This window comes from Macrobrachium rosenbergii, chromosome 47, assembly GCF_040412425.1.
Source record: "Macrobrachium rosenbergii isolate ZJJX-2024 chromosome 47, ASM4041242v1, whole genome shotgun sequence".
Lineage (NCBI taxonomy): Eukaryota > Metazoa > Arthropoda > Malacostraca > Decapoda > Palaemonidae > Macrobrachium > Macrobrachium rosenbergii.
The window spans coordinates 32,677,356-32,697,237 of NC_089787.1; the positions used below are offsets into that span (position 1 = coordinate 32,677,356).

The 19,882-nt window shown below is 36.1% G+C and overlaps 1 protein-coding gene across 1 annotated transcript in view; it reads right to left on the reverse strand.

Annotated features, from left to right (window-relative positions):
* Positions 1 to 15,808, reverse strand: part of poe (E3 ubiquitin-protein ligase-like protein poe) — a 60,368-nt gene extending 44,560 nt beyond the window's left edge. The window contains 9 exon segments of the mRNA XM_067090613.1: positions 2,699 to 2,821; positions 3,151 to 3,340; positions 3,623 to 3,804; positions 4,255 to 4,460; positions 7,130 to 7,317; positions 9,338 to 9,644; positions 13,236 to 13,250; positions 13,420 to 13,517; positions 15,630 to 15,808. Coding sequence (XP_066946714.1) covers positions 2,699 to 2,821; positions 3,151 to 3,340; positions 3,623 to 3,804; positions 4,255 to 4,460; positions 7,130 to 7,317; positions 9,338 to 9,644; positions 13,236 to 13,250; positions 13,420 to 13,517; positions 15,630 to 15,793 — 1,473 coding nt within the window. The 5' untranslated portion in view covers positions 15,794 to 15,808.
* Positions 15,809 to 19,882: the final 4,074 nt, after the last annotated feature.

Consider the following 19,882-nt stretch of genomic DNA (forward strand, 5'->3'; position numbering starts at 1 on the left):
AAACACATTACATCTACAGATATAGACACACCATCTTCATCTTGCAAATGACTGTGATGTTTTCTTGAGGGCAAATGCTACAGTATAACTAAAATTTCAGAGGTAAATGATTAAATGACCCACTTAACACCCTACAAATGGGTCAAAGAAACTTCATACATATTAGGCAGAAATACTTCAAGTACATTTTGCTACCACTCATGTATATTTTGCTACCAAGATTAATCTGTAAACTTACTTATCTCTTACACTTAACATACTCTCTCATTAATGCTACTTCACAAACAGCTTACAAACTAACACATCAGGCCTGAGCTAAGTGGTCTGGCTTACTATAATAAATCAGGACTTTCACAGACCAACCTATTATTATGAGTACTGAAAATACAACATCAATTTGTTTCACCACAAAGCCATTACTTACAGTATAACCCATTTTGTTTGTTGCATGAAAACCCAAGCATAGCAGTCTTTTGTATTAGGAAAAAGGTTAGCAATGGCAGGTAGCTTTGTTCCAACATTTAAGGATCTGAGTAACTTAGTCTCTCATCTCTTGTATATCTGCTGATTAGTTCAAACTTAAGTATCCATAGACTTTTTTAAACTGTTTTCAAAGGATTGTCTTGACCCTCACCAGCCAGGCTAATAATGAGGCAAACTTTAAGTTCAGTCAAGTATCCAGGATTTCATGTAGCACACAAAATGGGCTATTAGTAACAAAGTTGTATAACAAAATTAACTTTGTATTAAAAAGAATTTTTTTTCTGGGTGATATATTGAGATTATCATCATCAATGTATAACCATTAATGTTACCTAATTACTGTAACATTACTACTTAAATTTCATGGTTATATTTGGCTCACTAAATCTCCTAAGGAACCAAAACATCCACCAAATATACCAGGCTGACAAAATTTAATTAAACCTCCATGTACCTTTAGACATACCCAGGAAAAATATATTCTTTCTTATACAAAAAAAAAAGACAAAGTTACCAAATTTTCTCAATCTGACAAATTACTCGGTACAATTCCTTTAAACATAAAATGATACAGAATGGTAAAAGTACCTTGCTAAATATCTTCAAATACCTGAAGCAATGTCTACTGAAAGTGACGGACATCTCAGGTATACATTCACATATCAATTTCAGAGAATCTTTTTGTTTTATGTTCATAGCTAGTACACTTTACATTTTTACAGGATTTAATAAGCCATACGAGACATTTCTAGATTCACTCGGTTCAGCCAAAAGAATTAATCACAGAGAAAGCTGGGGAGTCAACTTACTATGGAGGCCTATTCATCAAGCGAAACCTTTGCTGACAAAGATAGAGCTATGAAATTTATACCCGGAATATGGGACACCATAGCCTATCCAGTTAATTCTGCTTCCCTTCATCTTTTACCCTTTCTACTTTTTTAAAGATTCCTAAATTACCAACTGCTTTCTCCTCTACTTGCTGATTCACATGAATGAAATTAATATGGTAAAAACACCTTCAAACCCTCAAAAATTAAGTAAGTACTTTTGAATAATCCACTGGTTGAGCACAAATTTCTTTTTTTCCATTCAGTCCTCAAAAGAAAAACAAAATAGCTGCCAAAATTCAACTCTTGCAGATATAAAACAAAACTATTTAGTTCATCACTACTTTAGGCATACAGTAAACCCGTATTCGCGGGTGATGCATACCACAGCCACCCCCCCGCAAATAGCTAAAATCTGTGAACACTTAAAACCCCCTCTAAAAACACTTAAATACCTATTTTGATAGTTTAAAAAAAAAAAAAAAAAAACTATAAAAATGCTTCTACCCGAGTATTTTAATAGTTTTATCACAAAAAGTGTATTTAGCCATGAAAATTATAAAAAATACAGTAATTAGTGAATATTTCTCAGTGAAAAATACCGCGAATGGGCAAATTTTCCGTGAATAATGTGTACAGTATATACGTTCCACAGAGAAATCCGCGAATAGGTGAATCCCCACATCGTGAGACTGCGAATAGGGGGGGTTTACTGTATTCTGCAAATTTTTACTAGAACTAACACATCATGAAGGAGTAACAGTTTTACATAACTTATGATTTGAAATACAGGCTTCTAAACTTATCAAGGTCAACAGTAGACAATGTGTCACATTATTTCAAGAAAGGCTTGAAAGTGATTGAAAAAAAGGCTGTATTCTTATGTTGCCTCGGCTCAGGAGAAAGAGGACCCATTGGTCAACTTTCAAGCTATATTTTCAATAAAGTTATCATAAGTTTCTGTAACAAGCAAATCCAGTGCACTGACCAAATACATGTCATGTGGTCCAGTTTGAGGGGATGGGGGTGGGAAATCCTCAATGCCTATAAAACTATGATGAATTTTTGTTAATTGCTCCATAAAGAGATTGCCAAATGTCATACATAGTTACAGGAAAATGTTGGGCAGCAAACAGAAAAAATGTTGGTCAGCAAACAGAAAAAATGTTGGGCAGCAAGATGCAGATAAACAAAAATGAAAGGATGAAAAGAACAAAAATGAAAGGATGAAAAGAACATGACAGAAAGAGGTACTGTTTATGAAAAAAGGAACAGTGCTACCCTTTACTGGAACACTTGCCTTATTAGCATCAAGCAATACATTCTGGAGTATTGTATATAACTATGTTAAACTTCTAAACTGGAAAGAATAAGATGAAACTTACGTGGCCACCTGCTCTTGTTGAAGAGCGTACTGCATTAAGGATCACATTAAACAAATCTAAAGCCTTCTCAGCAATAGCAGGCGCAGCCGTGTCCAGGTCATCTTCACGAGGTGGTGGGGGCGTCTGTTAAATATATTTGAAAAAGTTATACTACTGAAAACAAAATCCTTAATTGATAAAGATGACTGCTTTTGAAGACTTTTATTTTTATAACTTACATTGCTGGAATGGTGTTGCTAATGCAATCCCACTCCAGCAATCGGAGGGGGGTCTGAGCATTAGAAAACCAATTCCAGTAATCATGGCTATGGCCCTATGTGCACACACAAACACAAACTCATATACATAATTCTCATATAATATTCATTACATTTCTGATAAGGTTTCCCAGTGTCTTAACAACCTGTTATGAAATAGAAAGAGAGAGAGAAAGTGAGCATGGGGTCACTAACTTTTGATGATGATGAGGCTTGTGAAGCAACTGCAATGATGGCAGTTGCAACTGCAACAGTTAAAGAGGCCAACAGAGCAGCCATTGCAATTGTTGAAAGCTTCTGAAGACGTGTGCTATTAAGAGGTTCCAGAAGAGGTAGGGACATAATTCTCCAAACTGTGCTCAATTCCATAACAACAGTAGTTAACCTGCAAATAAAAAATTGCATTAAAACAAACCAATCCTACCATTCAAAGCACGTATGTTTTTGCAAAAGTGACAGCAAAGTCTGGCAAAAATCACAGAGTAGTAGAAGAAATTCTTAAAACTTGTAATAAGGATCTCTTCAATAGCTATTAATTAAACTATAGCATTGTACATTTACTATTCTTGTAAGATTATGCGCAATAAGTGCTTTCGTTACACAACTATCATTAGATGCCAAACTCTAGAGCAGAAAGAGTAAGAAAACATTTCTGGCAAATACATACCCTGCCTTAACAACAAGAGCTTCTGAAACGTTAGTTGGGAATCCATGACCTTTTCCTTCCAATAGTTCTTTGTACCTTTGTGTATACTTGACTATGGTAGGGAGCTTTAAACAAACATCAATCAGTTGTTCACCTCCTCCTAAGCTTTGTAAGGCAGACACGCAGCGGCTCGCAAACAGATTCTGAGGAATATTTACAAAGAATAATAGCTATTATTAAAGTGTTGCTGATCAATTGTACACACACACACACACACATTAACATCAATTCAAGGATTCATACTTTTCAAAAAACTTATATCATAATCTTGAAAAAAACATAACGGCACTTATAATTTCAATCTGGTCTGAAAATAAATAACTTTTCAGCACCAACCTGCCATTTTCATTATCTGTTAGACATTGGGAACATAGAACTGGTGCACATATTCTAGTTTTGCAAGTAAAGTTTTCTCAAACATACCAGTAAAATCAATGAGCACCATAACACAATAAAGCTCTTAAGGTGTGTCCCTTACATGTTCTAAGTACAGCAATGTCATTAAGAGAGCCATTAGCAAAAATTCAGACCATTCATCGAGACAACTTTACGAAAACATACTGGTTTCATAAAATTTCACAAAACACACTCACCCGCATATCTAAGCCTGAGTCAGACACTCCAGTGAGAGGTCCATCAGTGTCTTTGTCAGCATGAGCAGGTGGTGTTGGAGCGTGGGGTGGTCGTGACCTCGAGCCACCTATGTCATGTAATGGAGAGACTAGCTGTTCTAAAATAATGGCACTAGGATCACTTCGCCCTCGCCTCATTTCTTTGGATATGGGAGACTCCTTCTCTCCTGGAAGAACATAATATGAATATCATGTCTGCGCTTGAGTAAAGTAGGTCAAACATTATAAAACAATTATGAGAAGATCTCTGAGTGAGTTTTGCAAAATTTGTTCATTAGAAATAAATGGCAATTTCTGGACAAAAACTTATAAATAACAAGAGGTTGCTTTTAGTGATAAAATCAGTAAAATGTTAGTAACTATAAAATCCTCTACTGTATACATAAACTTATGGGACTGAAAGTGCTGCTATTTTCCCATACCCAACCCCATTTCAAAATCGAAATATGCCACAGCAAAATATTTACAACCAAACTCTTATCAAAGGGAAAAGGAAACTTTTAACTTCATGTATAGTTGCAACAGTACGAATCTCCTCTTCAGTACATGCAAATTTATAATGAAAGAGAATTAAGACTCTGAGAATGGTATAAAAGTGGCAAGTGAAATAAGTCATCTTATAAACTGAACTGGCTTTCATTAATTTCTGAATGCAAAAAATGAATACCTTTGGTTTCATTATAATGTTACTGTCATATTGATTCAAACATTATCCAAGTTCAAGCTATTACAGTACCATTATAGTTTCACAAGACACCACATCTGGACTCATAGGAGTTGCTTATATGATCTGATCTTAAGAAGTAAAAAGTACAGCAAGGAAAAGTTAAAGAAAATAGAACGTTAGGTGGTTAAAACCTAAAGGAACAGATAAAAAGCAAAGGGGAAAAAGCAACGCAGCCGATGCCAAAAGAATGCAGTAAGAAACCTTTCAACAAGTCCACAGTCTACCAACAAAAAACACCAAGTGGCATCAGCTGCTCCCACTACCTTCACCATGTACCACAACAGTATAATTTATTCTTTATCTGATATCTCTAGGTCTTTATCAGCATCCAGTTAGGCTACACCTGCAAAATAGTGAAATTTTCTTGCCTCCTTTAATATCATTCAACTCTCTGCCCCAAATCAACTTTGAACTACATTGGGAACATCTTTTCCAAACTCCATGCACATGCAAGACTTTAAAATAACTTGTTTCAAGTACAGTATCTGCATTCCTCTAATGGTACTCATATATGAAATATTGTACCAGGTTCCTCTGTTGACTCCATTCAGTGCATGAATATATTTAGGTAAAAGGGTAAATGAAAACTGTTTATGTCTGCAACAGGTATGACATCAACTGGCACAAATAACATGCAAAGTAAGACCAAGGACTTTTGTTAGATGACAGCCCAACTTCAGTTAAAACGACCATTTCATTTTACAACATACATGCTTCTACTTTACATCATGAAACCAATCAGTTTCAAACCAAGTCACGATATCACATCGTCAATAATAGGACAGTAACAGTCACCCACAATTAAGATAATCACAAAAGACAATGAATGGCCACCCTTTAAGGGACTCTCAATGGATATATTGGTATAAGCATCAAATTTTTCCTATTCCCTTCACATTACATAACATGTAAAGTTTAATGTGCACAACATCCATCGTTTTCACAAGTACGATAAATTTACTTCCAGAATATCACATCACTTATATAAAGATCTTTCTCAGCAATGAACTGAATTAGCATGCAGTACCAAATCAGGTACTCATTCTCAATTTTTTTATATTCACAACCAGAAAAACAATCCTACATTGCAAATACTTTTACTAATCAGAATTCCACAACAAGTAAGTTACACAGGAACTAAAATGAACTACAATTCACAACACCTTACCAAAGGCAACTACAAAGACTATGAAGAACAATTATGTTCTTTACAGATAAGGACAAAATAAGATCCTTTTTCGTATGTAAATCTTAGTAAATTGTTAAAAAGGAATTAAACATCCTTAAACTTCTCTAGGACTACTGACCTCCTCATCAGAGGGAATGAAATTAAATTTAGTTTCTTTCCCTCTGACTATGAGGACAATGGTCCTTCTAAGGCTTAAAAATTTTAATGTTTTCAACAATGCATCTAGGTTTACACATAGGAAAGAGGTTTTATTTCACCTTCTGAGGTAACAACACCAAACAAATGCTGACAATCTGATATCTTAATAAAATAATTTACAATACCAAATTCCAACAAGAAAAATTTACACATCTTACTGATGTGTAAATTTGAAAAGTAGCCAGATTCAGACAACCAACTGCTGCACCCCAACTACAACCCAACACAATGTTAATATACTCCAACTATAATCCAACCCACTGTTAAAATTAAAACCAAAACAAAAAACTGTACTCGAGTGCAGCCTATTACATTATACAACAGACGTGCGTTCAGTACAGTAGCTAAATGAGGCATACGTTTAAAGTTCATGTTCTGCAGACCTCTTAAACTTCACCGATCTACCGAAGTAAGGCTCGGTGAAGAAAAGGAGCTCTACCATACTCACATACCCAGCAGAGTAAAACACAAGAAAATCTAAAAAGCAACCTTTAATGTTATATCCTGAAAGAGTAGTACACAAAAAATTCCTTTAGGTCACAAAAATTTAACTGAGCTACCTTTAGAAATGATTAATTAGGCAATTAATATTTTGCAAAATCACAAGAGCAAAAATGCAATATAATCACATGAGCAAAGTAAAAAAAGAAAACCATACATACACAATGCAGAGTTAAAGGAAACTACAGACTCCACTTCCTTATGGCAAAATAATAACAAACCTTGGGGGGGAGGGGTACCTGGAGTCACAGTCTTGATATGTGGAGGAAGCTTTGCTGCTTTCATAGCTGCTGTTAAGGAAGCCTGGTCAGCACGGTGAAGAGCTCCTGACCCGCGGCACAAAGCTTTGATGCCCGCTAAGAGATGTTTGTCATGGACGCATATCATTTTCTCTTTTTCGCTGCCGACTCTGGAACGACAAAAAGATACTCATCTTGTACCTTACTTCATAAAACTCCTAACTTTTTGCCAATTAAGTTCTTTGCAATTCCCAACCCCTCTCATTCACACAGTTAAATCTACGGGTAGTTCTCTAGTATCAGTTAATGTTCTGTTGTTCTTTCTTACCTATTTTCCATATCCTACTCTAACTTACAAACACCACTACTATTTTACAACTGTTCCCTTGAACCTCCTACCACCAAACTATCCAACCATATGTTTTCATCTTTATGTTAATTCCTACGGTATAAGGATACTTTCCTAAAATGAACAGAAATGAGATGGTCACATACAGTTAATGGTAATCCTTAAAACTTAACAAATGCAAGATAAAGATTCAAGAGGGTAAACCACTATGTATTTGTCTCATTTCCCTTTTGACAGCCCTTCCCAAGCCTCCCAAGTGATCATTACTGCTACTGATTGCACTTATCCATAAGTGTTGTGATAACTGGTTTCTGTATCATTATACTGCATATATTAATGTGTGTATCCTATGTGAATACTATGTAAGCATATTTTTTTTCTACTTTGTGCAAGGTAAACTTACTATTCAATTTAGGTAAAAATAAATGTATACTTAAACACTTATGTGAAAAAAACTGTGGATTTTTTGTTGGCAAAAGCTTAGTGCCTATAGTACACAGTAAACCAAGCCTGAAAACTAACTCTTAATAACCTCTGAACTATCAAGACATCTGTGGAAACCCTTAGCTAGTAATTTTATTCATTTTGGTAAAAACGGCTAAATACCCTACTTCAGCATCTCCCTTACTCCTCCTTCTTGCCACCCTTACCTGAGAGAGAGAGGAGAGAGAGAGAGAGAGAGAGAGAGAGAGAGAGAGAGAGAGAGAGAGAGAGAGAGAGAGAGAGAGAGAGAGACCTCTGCCTGCACTTTCAACATATACAAATGTTGTACAAATATAAAACAAATGTCAACTGCTATCTTGGCATGCTACGCAAGATACGTTTTCAATCCAATTGTTTTACAACACTGCATAAAACATACAATAACTGACCTGATTTTCCAATCATCAGTGAAGCCTGCCAACTTATTGTAGGTCTGGCTGCAGATGAAGTTTGGGTATGGAAGCTCAATTGTTTTACAGCTTATAAGGTTTGTACGGTGTCACTTACTTTTTGCTAACTTATTTCAAGATATAAATACTAGTAAATATCACTTAAGCATTACAATAGTGCCCTTGAGCTGTATGATTTTCAAGATATTTGTCTGGTTGCCTGACTAGCTATTAGTTCCAGTCAGCCTTATCTTTCTATAGACATGACAACTTTAATGTAACATAAAATACACTTGACTATATTTCTTTTACTTTTATGACATGCAATTAACAGCCAACTACTGTAGAGCGGAATTAAAATATTCCCAAATAACACTTCTCCATCTCCCTTTGGATCTATTAGGAGTGGAATGGAATATATCTATTAGGAATGGAATGGAATATATCATTTAGGCCAAAGGCCAAGAGCTGGAACCTATGGGGTCATTCAGCTCTGAAAGGGTAATTGAAAGTAAAAAGGTTTAAAGGCTTAATAGGAGGAAAACCTTGCAGCTGCACTATGTAACAACTGTTAGGCGAGGGTGGAAAGTAAGATGGAAGAAAAAGAATATGAACGGAGGTACAGTAAAAGGAATGGAAGGGGTTGCAGCTAGGGGCTTAAGGGACACTGCAAAGAACCTTAAATAATGGCACTAACTCCCTAAAGAGTTGGATCTATTAGTGCAATTAAATTAGAGAATCACTACCACTTTTAATACACTTTACAAAATGTCCACATATCTAATGCAATACGAAGAATAATTTTTAAGTGGCCTAATAAAATCTACCAACTTCCCATCCCAAAAACCTAAAATTCTAATGTCGTACTGCATGAAAGAGCTAAATGCAATATGTTTCTTCACCACATAATTCAATAGCCTAATTATATTATAGTATGCAATATTGTAACAACAAATGCACTCAACTTACTCTGCAGATGATATTGCAGTGCTGGTGGTTGTGGTTGATGGTGCAGAGGTAGTGGTAGACGATGTGACGCCATTACTTGCTGTCGGTGTGCTGGTACTGGTTGGAGTTACAGTACTCGTCGTGATTGTGGGAGTCGTAGTTGGGGGTGTTGAGGTAGGTGTAGTACTTGTGGTGACTGAAGGAGATGTTGATGTGGACGATGGCACAGGTGTTGTCACAGCAGTGGGTGGCGTGCCAACACGACCTGACAGAAACTGAAGCAAAACTCGAGCAGCACTCACTGCCTGGCTCACTCCTCCAACACTCACTGTCAGATGGGAAAGGATTTCTTATCAATGACTCCTTCATTAAAACGAGCTTTCTCCGATGACATTTATGAGCTAATGATCAACACAATTGTGGTTGAGGTCTACAACGACCAATTTGAACACAACAACAAAAGCCAGTTTCAAAATTACACCTGTGTAACACAAAGAGAAATGTTCTATTGAGTTTCTGTAAATTATACAGGACAAAAGTTGAGAAAATTCAAGGGAAGGCCTCACCTTACTTCATGCAATAAAACACTATCTTGTACGATATATAAAAAATGGTATCCAAAAGCTGGTTCCACTTTAATAATTTATCATATTTCACAGCCCTAGCTGAATAAAACCTAAATCTAAATCAGATACAAAATCAAAGTAACTGTGTAACTGAAAAATTAAAAACAAAATCCAACAACAAAAATTAAAAATTACTCAAACTGGCAATAAACAGAGTTCAAATGAGGGTGAAAATTTCATACCATCCAACTGCACAAAATAAAAACAAAAACTCAGGGATATGTTAGATTTCTTAACATAACATTGCCAAAATTAAGGGATCAGGAAGGGGGGAGAGATTTAAAATAACTATTAATGTAAAAACTTAAGGACTGTTCTTGTTTGTTCAAAAGGTTCTCTGCACTTCATTGAATGTAAGGAAATTTTTGCATTATAATTATTTCCATAGAGAAATGGTAGCAGACCAAAACAACTGTATAACTAATGCAGATTCCTGCTTCTTTTCTCTTATTTCTGGAAATGTGATTACAACATGCATTTTTTTAAATGTTTCCAAACAAAAAGACTATCACAGAATACATCCGTCCAATGAATAAAAAAAAAAATCACCCAAAACCTTTACATGAAGTATGAAGGTAAATTAAACCTGACACTCAAGTACAGTATACATCACAGAAAAAGAGAGAGGGAGAGATTCCCTGGAACTATTAGGCAGATTTGTTATCCATATGTCTCATCACACATTCAAGACAATGGCTACATTAAACATGACTGCATGTTTGATTCTGTTTCCATAGAAAGAAATATTGTAAATATGTGACTGGGATCTGAGTACTGCAGTAGTATAAATGGCAGTCTTTCTTTAGTAGTAGTAGTGAAAATGCCTAAGAACTATAGGTAGCTTCCACCTCTTCATTCATAAAACCTTTGAATGTTTCCTTTGCACCCAAAATTCAATATGCATACTGTCAACTTACACATTTATTTATATACTCATTCTAACAGTTACTTTCTTCTTATAAACACTCACCAAGATGGCAATACATGATACTATCTAAAAATATCACTGAAATATTTATACTAAAAATTAATAGAATAAAAGCCCACAATAAGTGACAACATTCACGAGGTTTATATACAGTATATTGTGGGTTATGAACAACATTAGCCTTAGAAATTTTCACTCTTTGTACTCTTTTACACAGGGCAAGTAGAAAGTCAAATCACCCTATAAAAAGAAAGCATAATCTCTAGACCTATTACAAGTTAGCTATTGCATACATTAAATATTTTGCTGGAAATTTTTGGCAAGTAGAAAGCCAGTTACCAGTCAAGCTGAAAGGTAGACTAGGCCTTTCAAAAATGACAGCTGGCTAATTCTACACTTGCTTTGCCCTTTTACTTATTGTTTAAACACTCTTAGCTAGTCAAAGCAATGCCACTGAAGGCAGAAAATATGTTAACTAAATTGTTACAATGCTGTTATAGTAGATAAAATAGTGGAATCAGACCACTGAGTTAACATTCTACTTCCAATGAGCTGGCCAGAAGGGGTTGTTCATAATTATTGCACTATAGATCTTCATGTGCTGCAATATCTTAAAAATTTAACACTGTAACTGCATAAACTGGAAATGATCAAGATTCTGATAAAACTTCTTTCAAATATTAATTTCCAATTCTTGATGCTTGGTGTATGTTTTTGGCTGAGAGATGGAAAATTATTTAAGATATGTGTTAATGTAAGTGTAGTGTCTACAATAACCCCATTATAATTGTGAAATTGTCCTTACCTTATGGGATGGAAACAGACAACACTAATCAAAAAATCTATTAATGTATAAGTAAAAAAGAATAAAGATCCTGCATAGTTAAGGTGATGGCACAAGTTAAGGTGAACAGGAATTCTAATGCAGACCTCTGGATTCAAACCAACTGCGACATGGTAAAAGGGACAAAGTTAAGAGGAAAACAGAGCAAAGGAATTTAGCCAGAAAAGTATAAAAAATATTTCAAATTCATATGGCCCAAAAAAACTAGTATCATAAATCCATAAAAAGGTAAAAATACATGTGAACGTTTTGCAACTGAAAATTATAAAAGCTATAAAAAAAAGCCAAATTAAATTTATATGCATTTATGAAAACTCTAAGCATCTACAGCACAATAATGGCATCCAAATGTGCAAATGAATTTATTAAGCCATGATGTGCAGAACAGCATATAAAAATGGGAGCTATAACACCCGTTCACATGAAAATCTCAACTTTCAAAATTAAATGCAAATAAAATACACTACGATTCAGACAGTGATGAAAAACGTGCTCAAAAACAGATAATAAACTAAACCAAATTTTAAAAATGAAATCCACAGTCATAAAGCTCCAAGCTAAGTTCAGTGACAAATAAAAAATCAGATTTTCAAAATAACTTGTTTTCTTGAGGTATACAATTCAAGAGACTTTCATATAGGAGTATTCCTTAGCTCAAACTGGAATCAATCATTGAAACTTGGTAACCAAGCAGTTAACTGGAGGCAGGTGGGTGAGTGGGTGTTACCCCAACTCCTCTACCATAATCAAGCACTTCTTCCTTTGCCATCAGGGACTATGCGGTTGAGGTGGATTATATATGATAAAAGGCTTTGGTTTGGAAGAAGAAAAAGTGCTTGATAATGACAGAGGAGTGGGGGAGATCTGTCACTTGTCCCCCCAAACACCAATTAATTACCTTGTTACTAAGTTTCAACCACCAATGCTAGTTTGCAATGAAGAATAATCCTACATAAAGGAATTGGTTTGTATTCCCACAGGAACAATTTGGACTAAAATGATAAATGTAACAGGAAAACTTTGCATGAAAAAGAAATTCAAAGGCAAAACCTCCAAGATCTTTGGTTACTGCAATTAACCTCCTCCATTGAGGCAACTGATAACATATCATGACCTCATAAAAATAACTCTATATAAAATTTCTTAAACCAGTATTCATATAATTATTACTCAAATATTTATTACAGACCCACCCCAAAATATAAATAAAGAGCACTGTACATGAGAGGCAGAACTCTTGAAGCCCACCTCATCACCAAGTTGATAGTTCATTATTGTGCAACAACAAGTACATTATTTTCAGAACCTCCTTTGAAAATAATGGAAAACTGTGCTTTCCAGTGTCAGAGGCTCATCACTCAAAAGGTATGTATGCCTAATTTCAAGTTGATGATTGCCCTACATACATGAAGGATCGTATTAATTTGGGTTAGGAATTTTCAGACTTCTATCATGAAACATGGATCACTCCCCAATATGCAAGCAGGAAGTAAAGATAATAAAGGCAAAATGAAAACTTACAACGATTGCCCTCTTCTGAAACAGAAATATAAAGTACAATTTAAGACAGGGGACGAATTCAAAATATCTTGAGACAAAAAAGCTGCAGGAAAACACTAGCAACAAACTTTATGAATCAACTCTACCACAGAATACAATTAGATTTCATGTTTATGTGCTAGACAATTCTGGAAAAGTAACTTACCCTGGTGGGCATTACTGGCCAAGTAATCTGCTGCGAGAACACAAAAGGCAGCATAAAAGGGTTCATACTGGTCTTCATGGTGAAGAATTTCTTCTTTGCTGAAAGAAAAAGAAATACATTTCAAACTATAAGGCAAAGAACTTCTTGCATCTAAAATCTACAAAATGAATCAATCTACAAAAGTTCATATAAAAATACATGACAATATAAACCTGACAAATTTTTGTGACTACTAATGTATTTTGTATGACTAACAGAACACCCAATATACTACACATCAGGAAAAATTTCCCTCCTGACAAAAATCAGCAAAAGAACTGTTGATGGTCCCTGGGTGCTCAGAAGCACTGACTGAGACACAAGAATCTTCCAGGTTTTTCATATGACAAACTGTTTCCAGTGCTACAAGACAATGCACATCCAGAAACCACGATAATATCCGACTGCAGAAAATCATATGGTACTACTGTCTAACTATATGAATCCTAACGACTAGAAAATATTCCATAATTCAGTATACTCACCATAGGAAGTTTAATGAGTGTGCTACTTAGACATGGTACCTAGAAAACATCGACTGATAGTTACCTTCCTATGGACTGTTTGGCGAAGTGTTGTCAACACAGAGCAGTGTAAATTTCATGCATTCTTTGATTTAATCAAGCATGTGTGCTTGCTCAACAGTTGCCCAACATCACCCTCAACAGTCCTTCTATCCAATACCTTACTCTCACGGCACTAAGAGAAAGATGACTGGCATAAACATCTATAAGTTAAGATGAATTTTGTTCGGGCTTTTTCTCATGCTAATGAATAAGATTAGCAAAGCAAAATGTGGTTAGGGCACTATGCATTGTTAATGATTGATATGATTCTACTGTGTAAGTGATCCAGTCCCAGAGCCACATGGTTAGGTAAGTGACTCATCTTAGTAAATAGGCTCTTGTAAGTTGGAAACATGTGGTTAGGGTTATTCTCTGTTAAGATGTGCAAGAGCTGATGCACGTTCCGCACGTCCTGGCTTGTATATTGGTGGACAAAGTGTCATTTTGAGAAGAAATGAAAAAAAATTCATTAGGCTAGCCTATACAGTTTCACAATTTTAAATGCTTAGGCTACTAAGAAATGACAGCATGGCAGTGTGTGTACTTCTGTGGGATGACAAAGCTGCCCTACACATCTAATTGAAATTAGCACTTATTACACACCCAACTCTGTATTGGCAAGTGACACATGGGTTGTTGGTCTGCAAATGCACTAGAAAGTCTTAACACAGTTACCTAACCTGTATTTGTTTAGTCTGTCATTTAAAGTGGAATAAATATGGACAAAGGCTCTTTAGCTAAATTAATTAGGGCTATATTGAAACCATGCCTTCTTGTAGCCTATTTAACACATCTGACATTTTAGGTTATTGTTTTCTAATTAGGTGCATTTTGACAGTTTAAGCAATCATCCTGACTCTGCAACAGAATTATTTACCATACTGACCGGATGAATAACCAGAGGCACAACAATAGCCCAGCTTCACATTGGGTGATCCCCCCTAAATTGACAAATATAGCCTCGGAGCCAGTTAATTACCGTACCAATCGGAATCTGACACCAGATAAGAGATATAATTTTGCAAGAAGCAGAAAAACAATTAACTCACATGTCTCAGGCTAGAATGGACTAATAATTACTACACAGATACCGAGTTCATTAGCCATCAGCCTGCCTATGTGCTACGCTACACTGGAAATAAATTACACCAAAAGGTAATTGTAATTAATTAGTGTTTCTTCGCAAGCCAGGTTTCGAGCACGGACCTTTAACCAGACATGACCAAAGACAGAGCAACTTTTATTCTACCATCTCTCTCGTTCGGAGTTTAAGGAAAATAAATATACAATGACCCATCATCATCATTCTGCATTCAACCCGACTACCCGTTAGCTCAAGTCACGGGTTAATAACTCATCTTTTAGTCGTCTCATGAATCTTTAAGAAACAATGTAATACAAAAAACAGAGCATAAGGACTTTCATCATCTACTGAAACACGTCAACACTTCAAGAACGTCATTATACAAAGATACGGACGAGGATATGCAATGCAAAATAAATTATCAGGTCACCGACAACAATGCAGGAAGAAGAAAGTTCTCGACGGTATTTGGCAAATATACACATAAATACACAACATTTCACACTCGAATCGCTACGAACCTTTTCACAATGGCTTTCACTAATTCCGGCAAGTCCTGTTTGTTCACGGAGCCATAGGAAGCGGCCAAAATTGGCTTGACAATTTGGCTCCACTCGACTCCGCCACTTGTAGCCGCCATGACTGTGCAGCTGTTTACTGAGGAGACGAGAGACGGTGCTGCCATCTGTGGCCAAAAATAGTTACGGCCTTATCAAAACAAGTTTAAAGTGTATTTCAGAATTTAGGACTTCTTCGCATTTGTTTTGCCAAGACTTAGAGGCTGATATTGTCGCATTGTTATTATCCTCACAGCACGGCTATTTCCTTTTGCAAGAAATATAAAAATGAGTTTTTAGAAGCTTTAGTACTAGATCTAAATGTTCTTTCCTTTCGAAGGCCGACTTTTCTTATCAGTTCGTCATCTGAATCAGACGTTCGACTTGGGAAAAAAAAAAAAAAAAATCAGCCGTTGAACAGCTACCGTTGCAGTTACTCCTGTACCCGTCTAAGACAAATGATTAGATGGATAAAGCACAGTTTTGGGAGTGAAATAAAAATAACGATGAAGCCATCTTGGTTAAATACGTGGTAGCTGCATGTGACAGATGCAGGAATGTGGGAAGTGGAAGTCAAGGAAAAATAGCACGGTTGCAAATTTTAATTTACCTAATTAAGTATCATTGTTCTTATGACGTGCATATCATATATTACAAGCATCATTCAGCGCAAGCAGACAAGTATTTTTATATTTATAAACTAAGTATTTTGCTGGATTCGTATGTGAAACTTAAGGATATTGATTTTGTTCTTGGCAGTAGAATGCGGTGCCGAATGCACACAAATCTGATCAAGACAAACTATTAACTTGTTCTGTCTGAGAAAGATTATAAAACCTTGGCGATGGACTAAAATTAGCCTAAATTAAACTGCTTCCTGTGAATAAGAGGGAACTTACTGAAGCGTGTGTATTGCTTGGGGTGATGCAATGCCATGCCATCCTTCTAGAATGTACATAGTCAGAATGATTTTCTTTTTCAAACGAATTTTTCTTTTGTTTTTGCTGCTTTGTAGGTTTATTTAGCATTATAGTTTTCTTTAGGAACGATCGTCTTCTCTGAGCCTCTCCATAAGGATGAATGATATTCACGATTAATACAGTTTCGTGAGCAAGAATTTCATAGTGATAATACACGCAGATTTCCTTAATACATATGTTGGCAATATTGAATTAAATCTTACGTAATGGCAATATGAAATATTACAGCAATGTTCACGACATCTTTATTGGCCTGGTATTTGGCACTGCAATGTCTGAATCTCCTTGAGAAAGATAAGCCCAGTTAGTTTCATGTTCTTTGTTTCAGGATAACTTGATCAAATTATTGCATTGCAAAGAACATTACAAATAACATTAAGGGAAGGTTCAGCATTTACTCATCGCAACGATTAATCAATTCATTAAATAATTAACTAACTAATCACTGGGGTTGTTCTGGCGTTACAACATCCAAGGTCACTGACGCCGCCCTCGCAATGAAGTCTCATTTAACTAATCATTTATTACATTGATAACAAGATTTATGATTGCATGTATGAAATGGAATGGAATATAGAATTTAGGCCACATGCCAAGCGCTGGGGCCTATGAGGTCATTCAGCACTGAAAGGGAAATTGAGAGTAGAAAGTTTGAACGGTGTAACAGGAGGAAAACCTCGCAGTTGCACTATGAAACATTTGTTAGGAGAGGGTGAATAGCAAGATGGTAGAAAGAGAATATGAATGGAGATATAGTTAAAGGAATGAAAGGGGTTGCAGCTAGGGGACGAAGGGACGCGGCAAAGAACCTTAAGTAATGCCTACAATGCACCGCGTGAGATGCATGTATTGTCATCAGATTATTTTGTTTTGATTATCAAGACTTCTTTCATCGCCTGGCATAAGGTATTGGATTAGAATATAAAATTTAGACCAAAGGCCAAGCGCTGGGACTTATGTGGCCATTCATTGCCGGCATAAGATAATGTAAATCACACTCCCTGTTTGGGGCTTTAACCTTTGGATTTGCGGACTTGATGTCCAACTTCTTGCCTGACCAGCTCTATTTCTGCTTTTCCTGCTAGTTTCTGCTGATACCCCACTCAGGAATGCGTGCTTTCTCCTACACTTCTCCTCCTTTCACAAGTCTAACCTTGCATGACCTCATTTTGCCTCGCCTACCCACACCCAGATGATTTTGTTAATGATCGCTTCTCGACGTCCTTGTGCAACTAGTTCTCCGTCTCAGTGTTTTCAGATACGAAGTAATTTACTGATCTTAAACACAAACAAGTAGAAATTGCGCCGAGTTTCTTCACCGCAATCGAGTTTTCTGTACAGCGTATAATCCCATTGGAAATAGATCTATCTTTCTATAATGCTGCATAATGAACCATTGGCCTGTCTATCAGTTGCCAGACGCGAACATGGCTAATCTTAACCTTAAATAAAATAAGAACTGAGGTTAGAGGCTGAAATTTGGTATATTTGATGATTGGAGGGTGGATGATCAACAATTTGCATCATACGAGGGCGGAGAAAAAAGTGCCGGACGGACAAAGCCGGCACAATAGTTTTCTTTAACAGAAAACTAAAAATGGCGTTGTGACTGTGAAGGTCACAGGCGCCACAGGCGATGCATACCGGTTTGCGTTTGTGGCTACTGTCTGGACTTAGTACTTGACCCACGAAAGTGTTCCAGTGATACGCATTATTCCTCCTCTCTTTGCATAATGACCATTCTTCTTCTCATTCACGCTAGAGAATTCTTCGCCATCATCACACCAACCAGTATTTTGGGATTACAAATGTTTTCCTTATCGCCGAGTCTGAATTTCTTTCCATGCACTGTAATTAAATGCCTTGTCCTGGCTTGTCATGAACAGATCATACCACATCTACTAAAGCTATGAAAGGTGCATAAGATATTTGTGGGACTATCTGTCCTCCTATAGTCATCATTTTCTAATCTTATACGATGAGACACGTCACACAAATTTTTTCAACATGCAGTCACTCTGTTGCTTTGTGTTTTATAAACAGCTGAGAACGTCAGCTGCGGAGTATATACCAATGACAGTGGAATTCACCAGGAACACAAATTCATTAAAAAATTATTAAGAAATAACAGCACTCGGGAGGTAATAACAGAAAAGTAAATACCTTACAACATACTGCGATAAATGAGACGGTACAGAGACATGAAAAGTCTGAAACCTGATAATGAGAGTAAGGAAATGACAGGCTGAAAAATTAATGTAACTTCCTTAAAGCAGTCAAAGCCTGCAACATGATAGTGTCATTTTTTCACACTATATCCGCACTAACACATTATTTGCATCGCTGTTTTGCAAGATAACAGTTAGTCTGTTTGGATTAGGCTTATGTCAAACTGCAACCATGAACCATAAGACCTGTCAGCTGCCATGGTATGAGAACCAAGTTATTTATTATTATTATTATTATTATTATTATTATTATTATTATTATTATTATTATTCATTAGATGAAACCTATTCATATGGAACAAGCCCACAGGGGCCACTGACTTGAAATCCAAGCTTCCAAAGAATATGGTGTTCATTAGGAAGAAGTAAGAGGAAATAAAGTGAAATACAGAAAGACGAGAACCCACTTACTAAAAAAAGAAAAAATTAATTAATAAATTAATAAACAGATAAAAATGTATTAAAATGGCAAGGAGAATAGTGTTAGGGTAGTAATGCATTGCATCTTCGCTTGAACTTCTGAAGTTCCAGTTAGATTGAAACAATCCAATGGGAACTTATTCGGCAAATAAACATCCATTCACACCATGGATTTAACCCATGATTCATACGACCGACTGGCAGTCTGACCAGCTCTCCTCTTGATATAGTGGGCCCAAGGGATTTACGTCGGCAGTCATTGATTTCAGACATAACCGCTGATATCACACTTACTTTATTGTTATCACTTTGACCCAGTCCTGAAGCAGAGTTAACCGTCTTTTCAGAGAACAGAACTCAAGGCTCCTGTCTCAATATAGGAGCAAATATAAATATACAGTTCAGGAGAAACTCAGCTACATGGAAATAATAACTGCTTTCCTACGAATTTCAGAAAGCCCTTACCTAATCCACAGCATGAATAAGACTTAAACAAGCAACGAAAGGCTGCAAGGAGTTTCACACAACTTTAATCAACAGCAACATAAATAGTGTTAGTACAGCCACCCAATTCTAAAGCTTAAAGAAA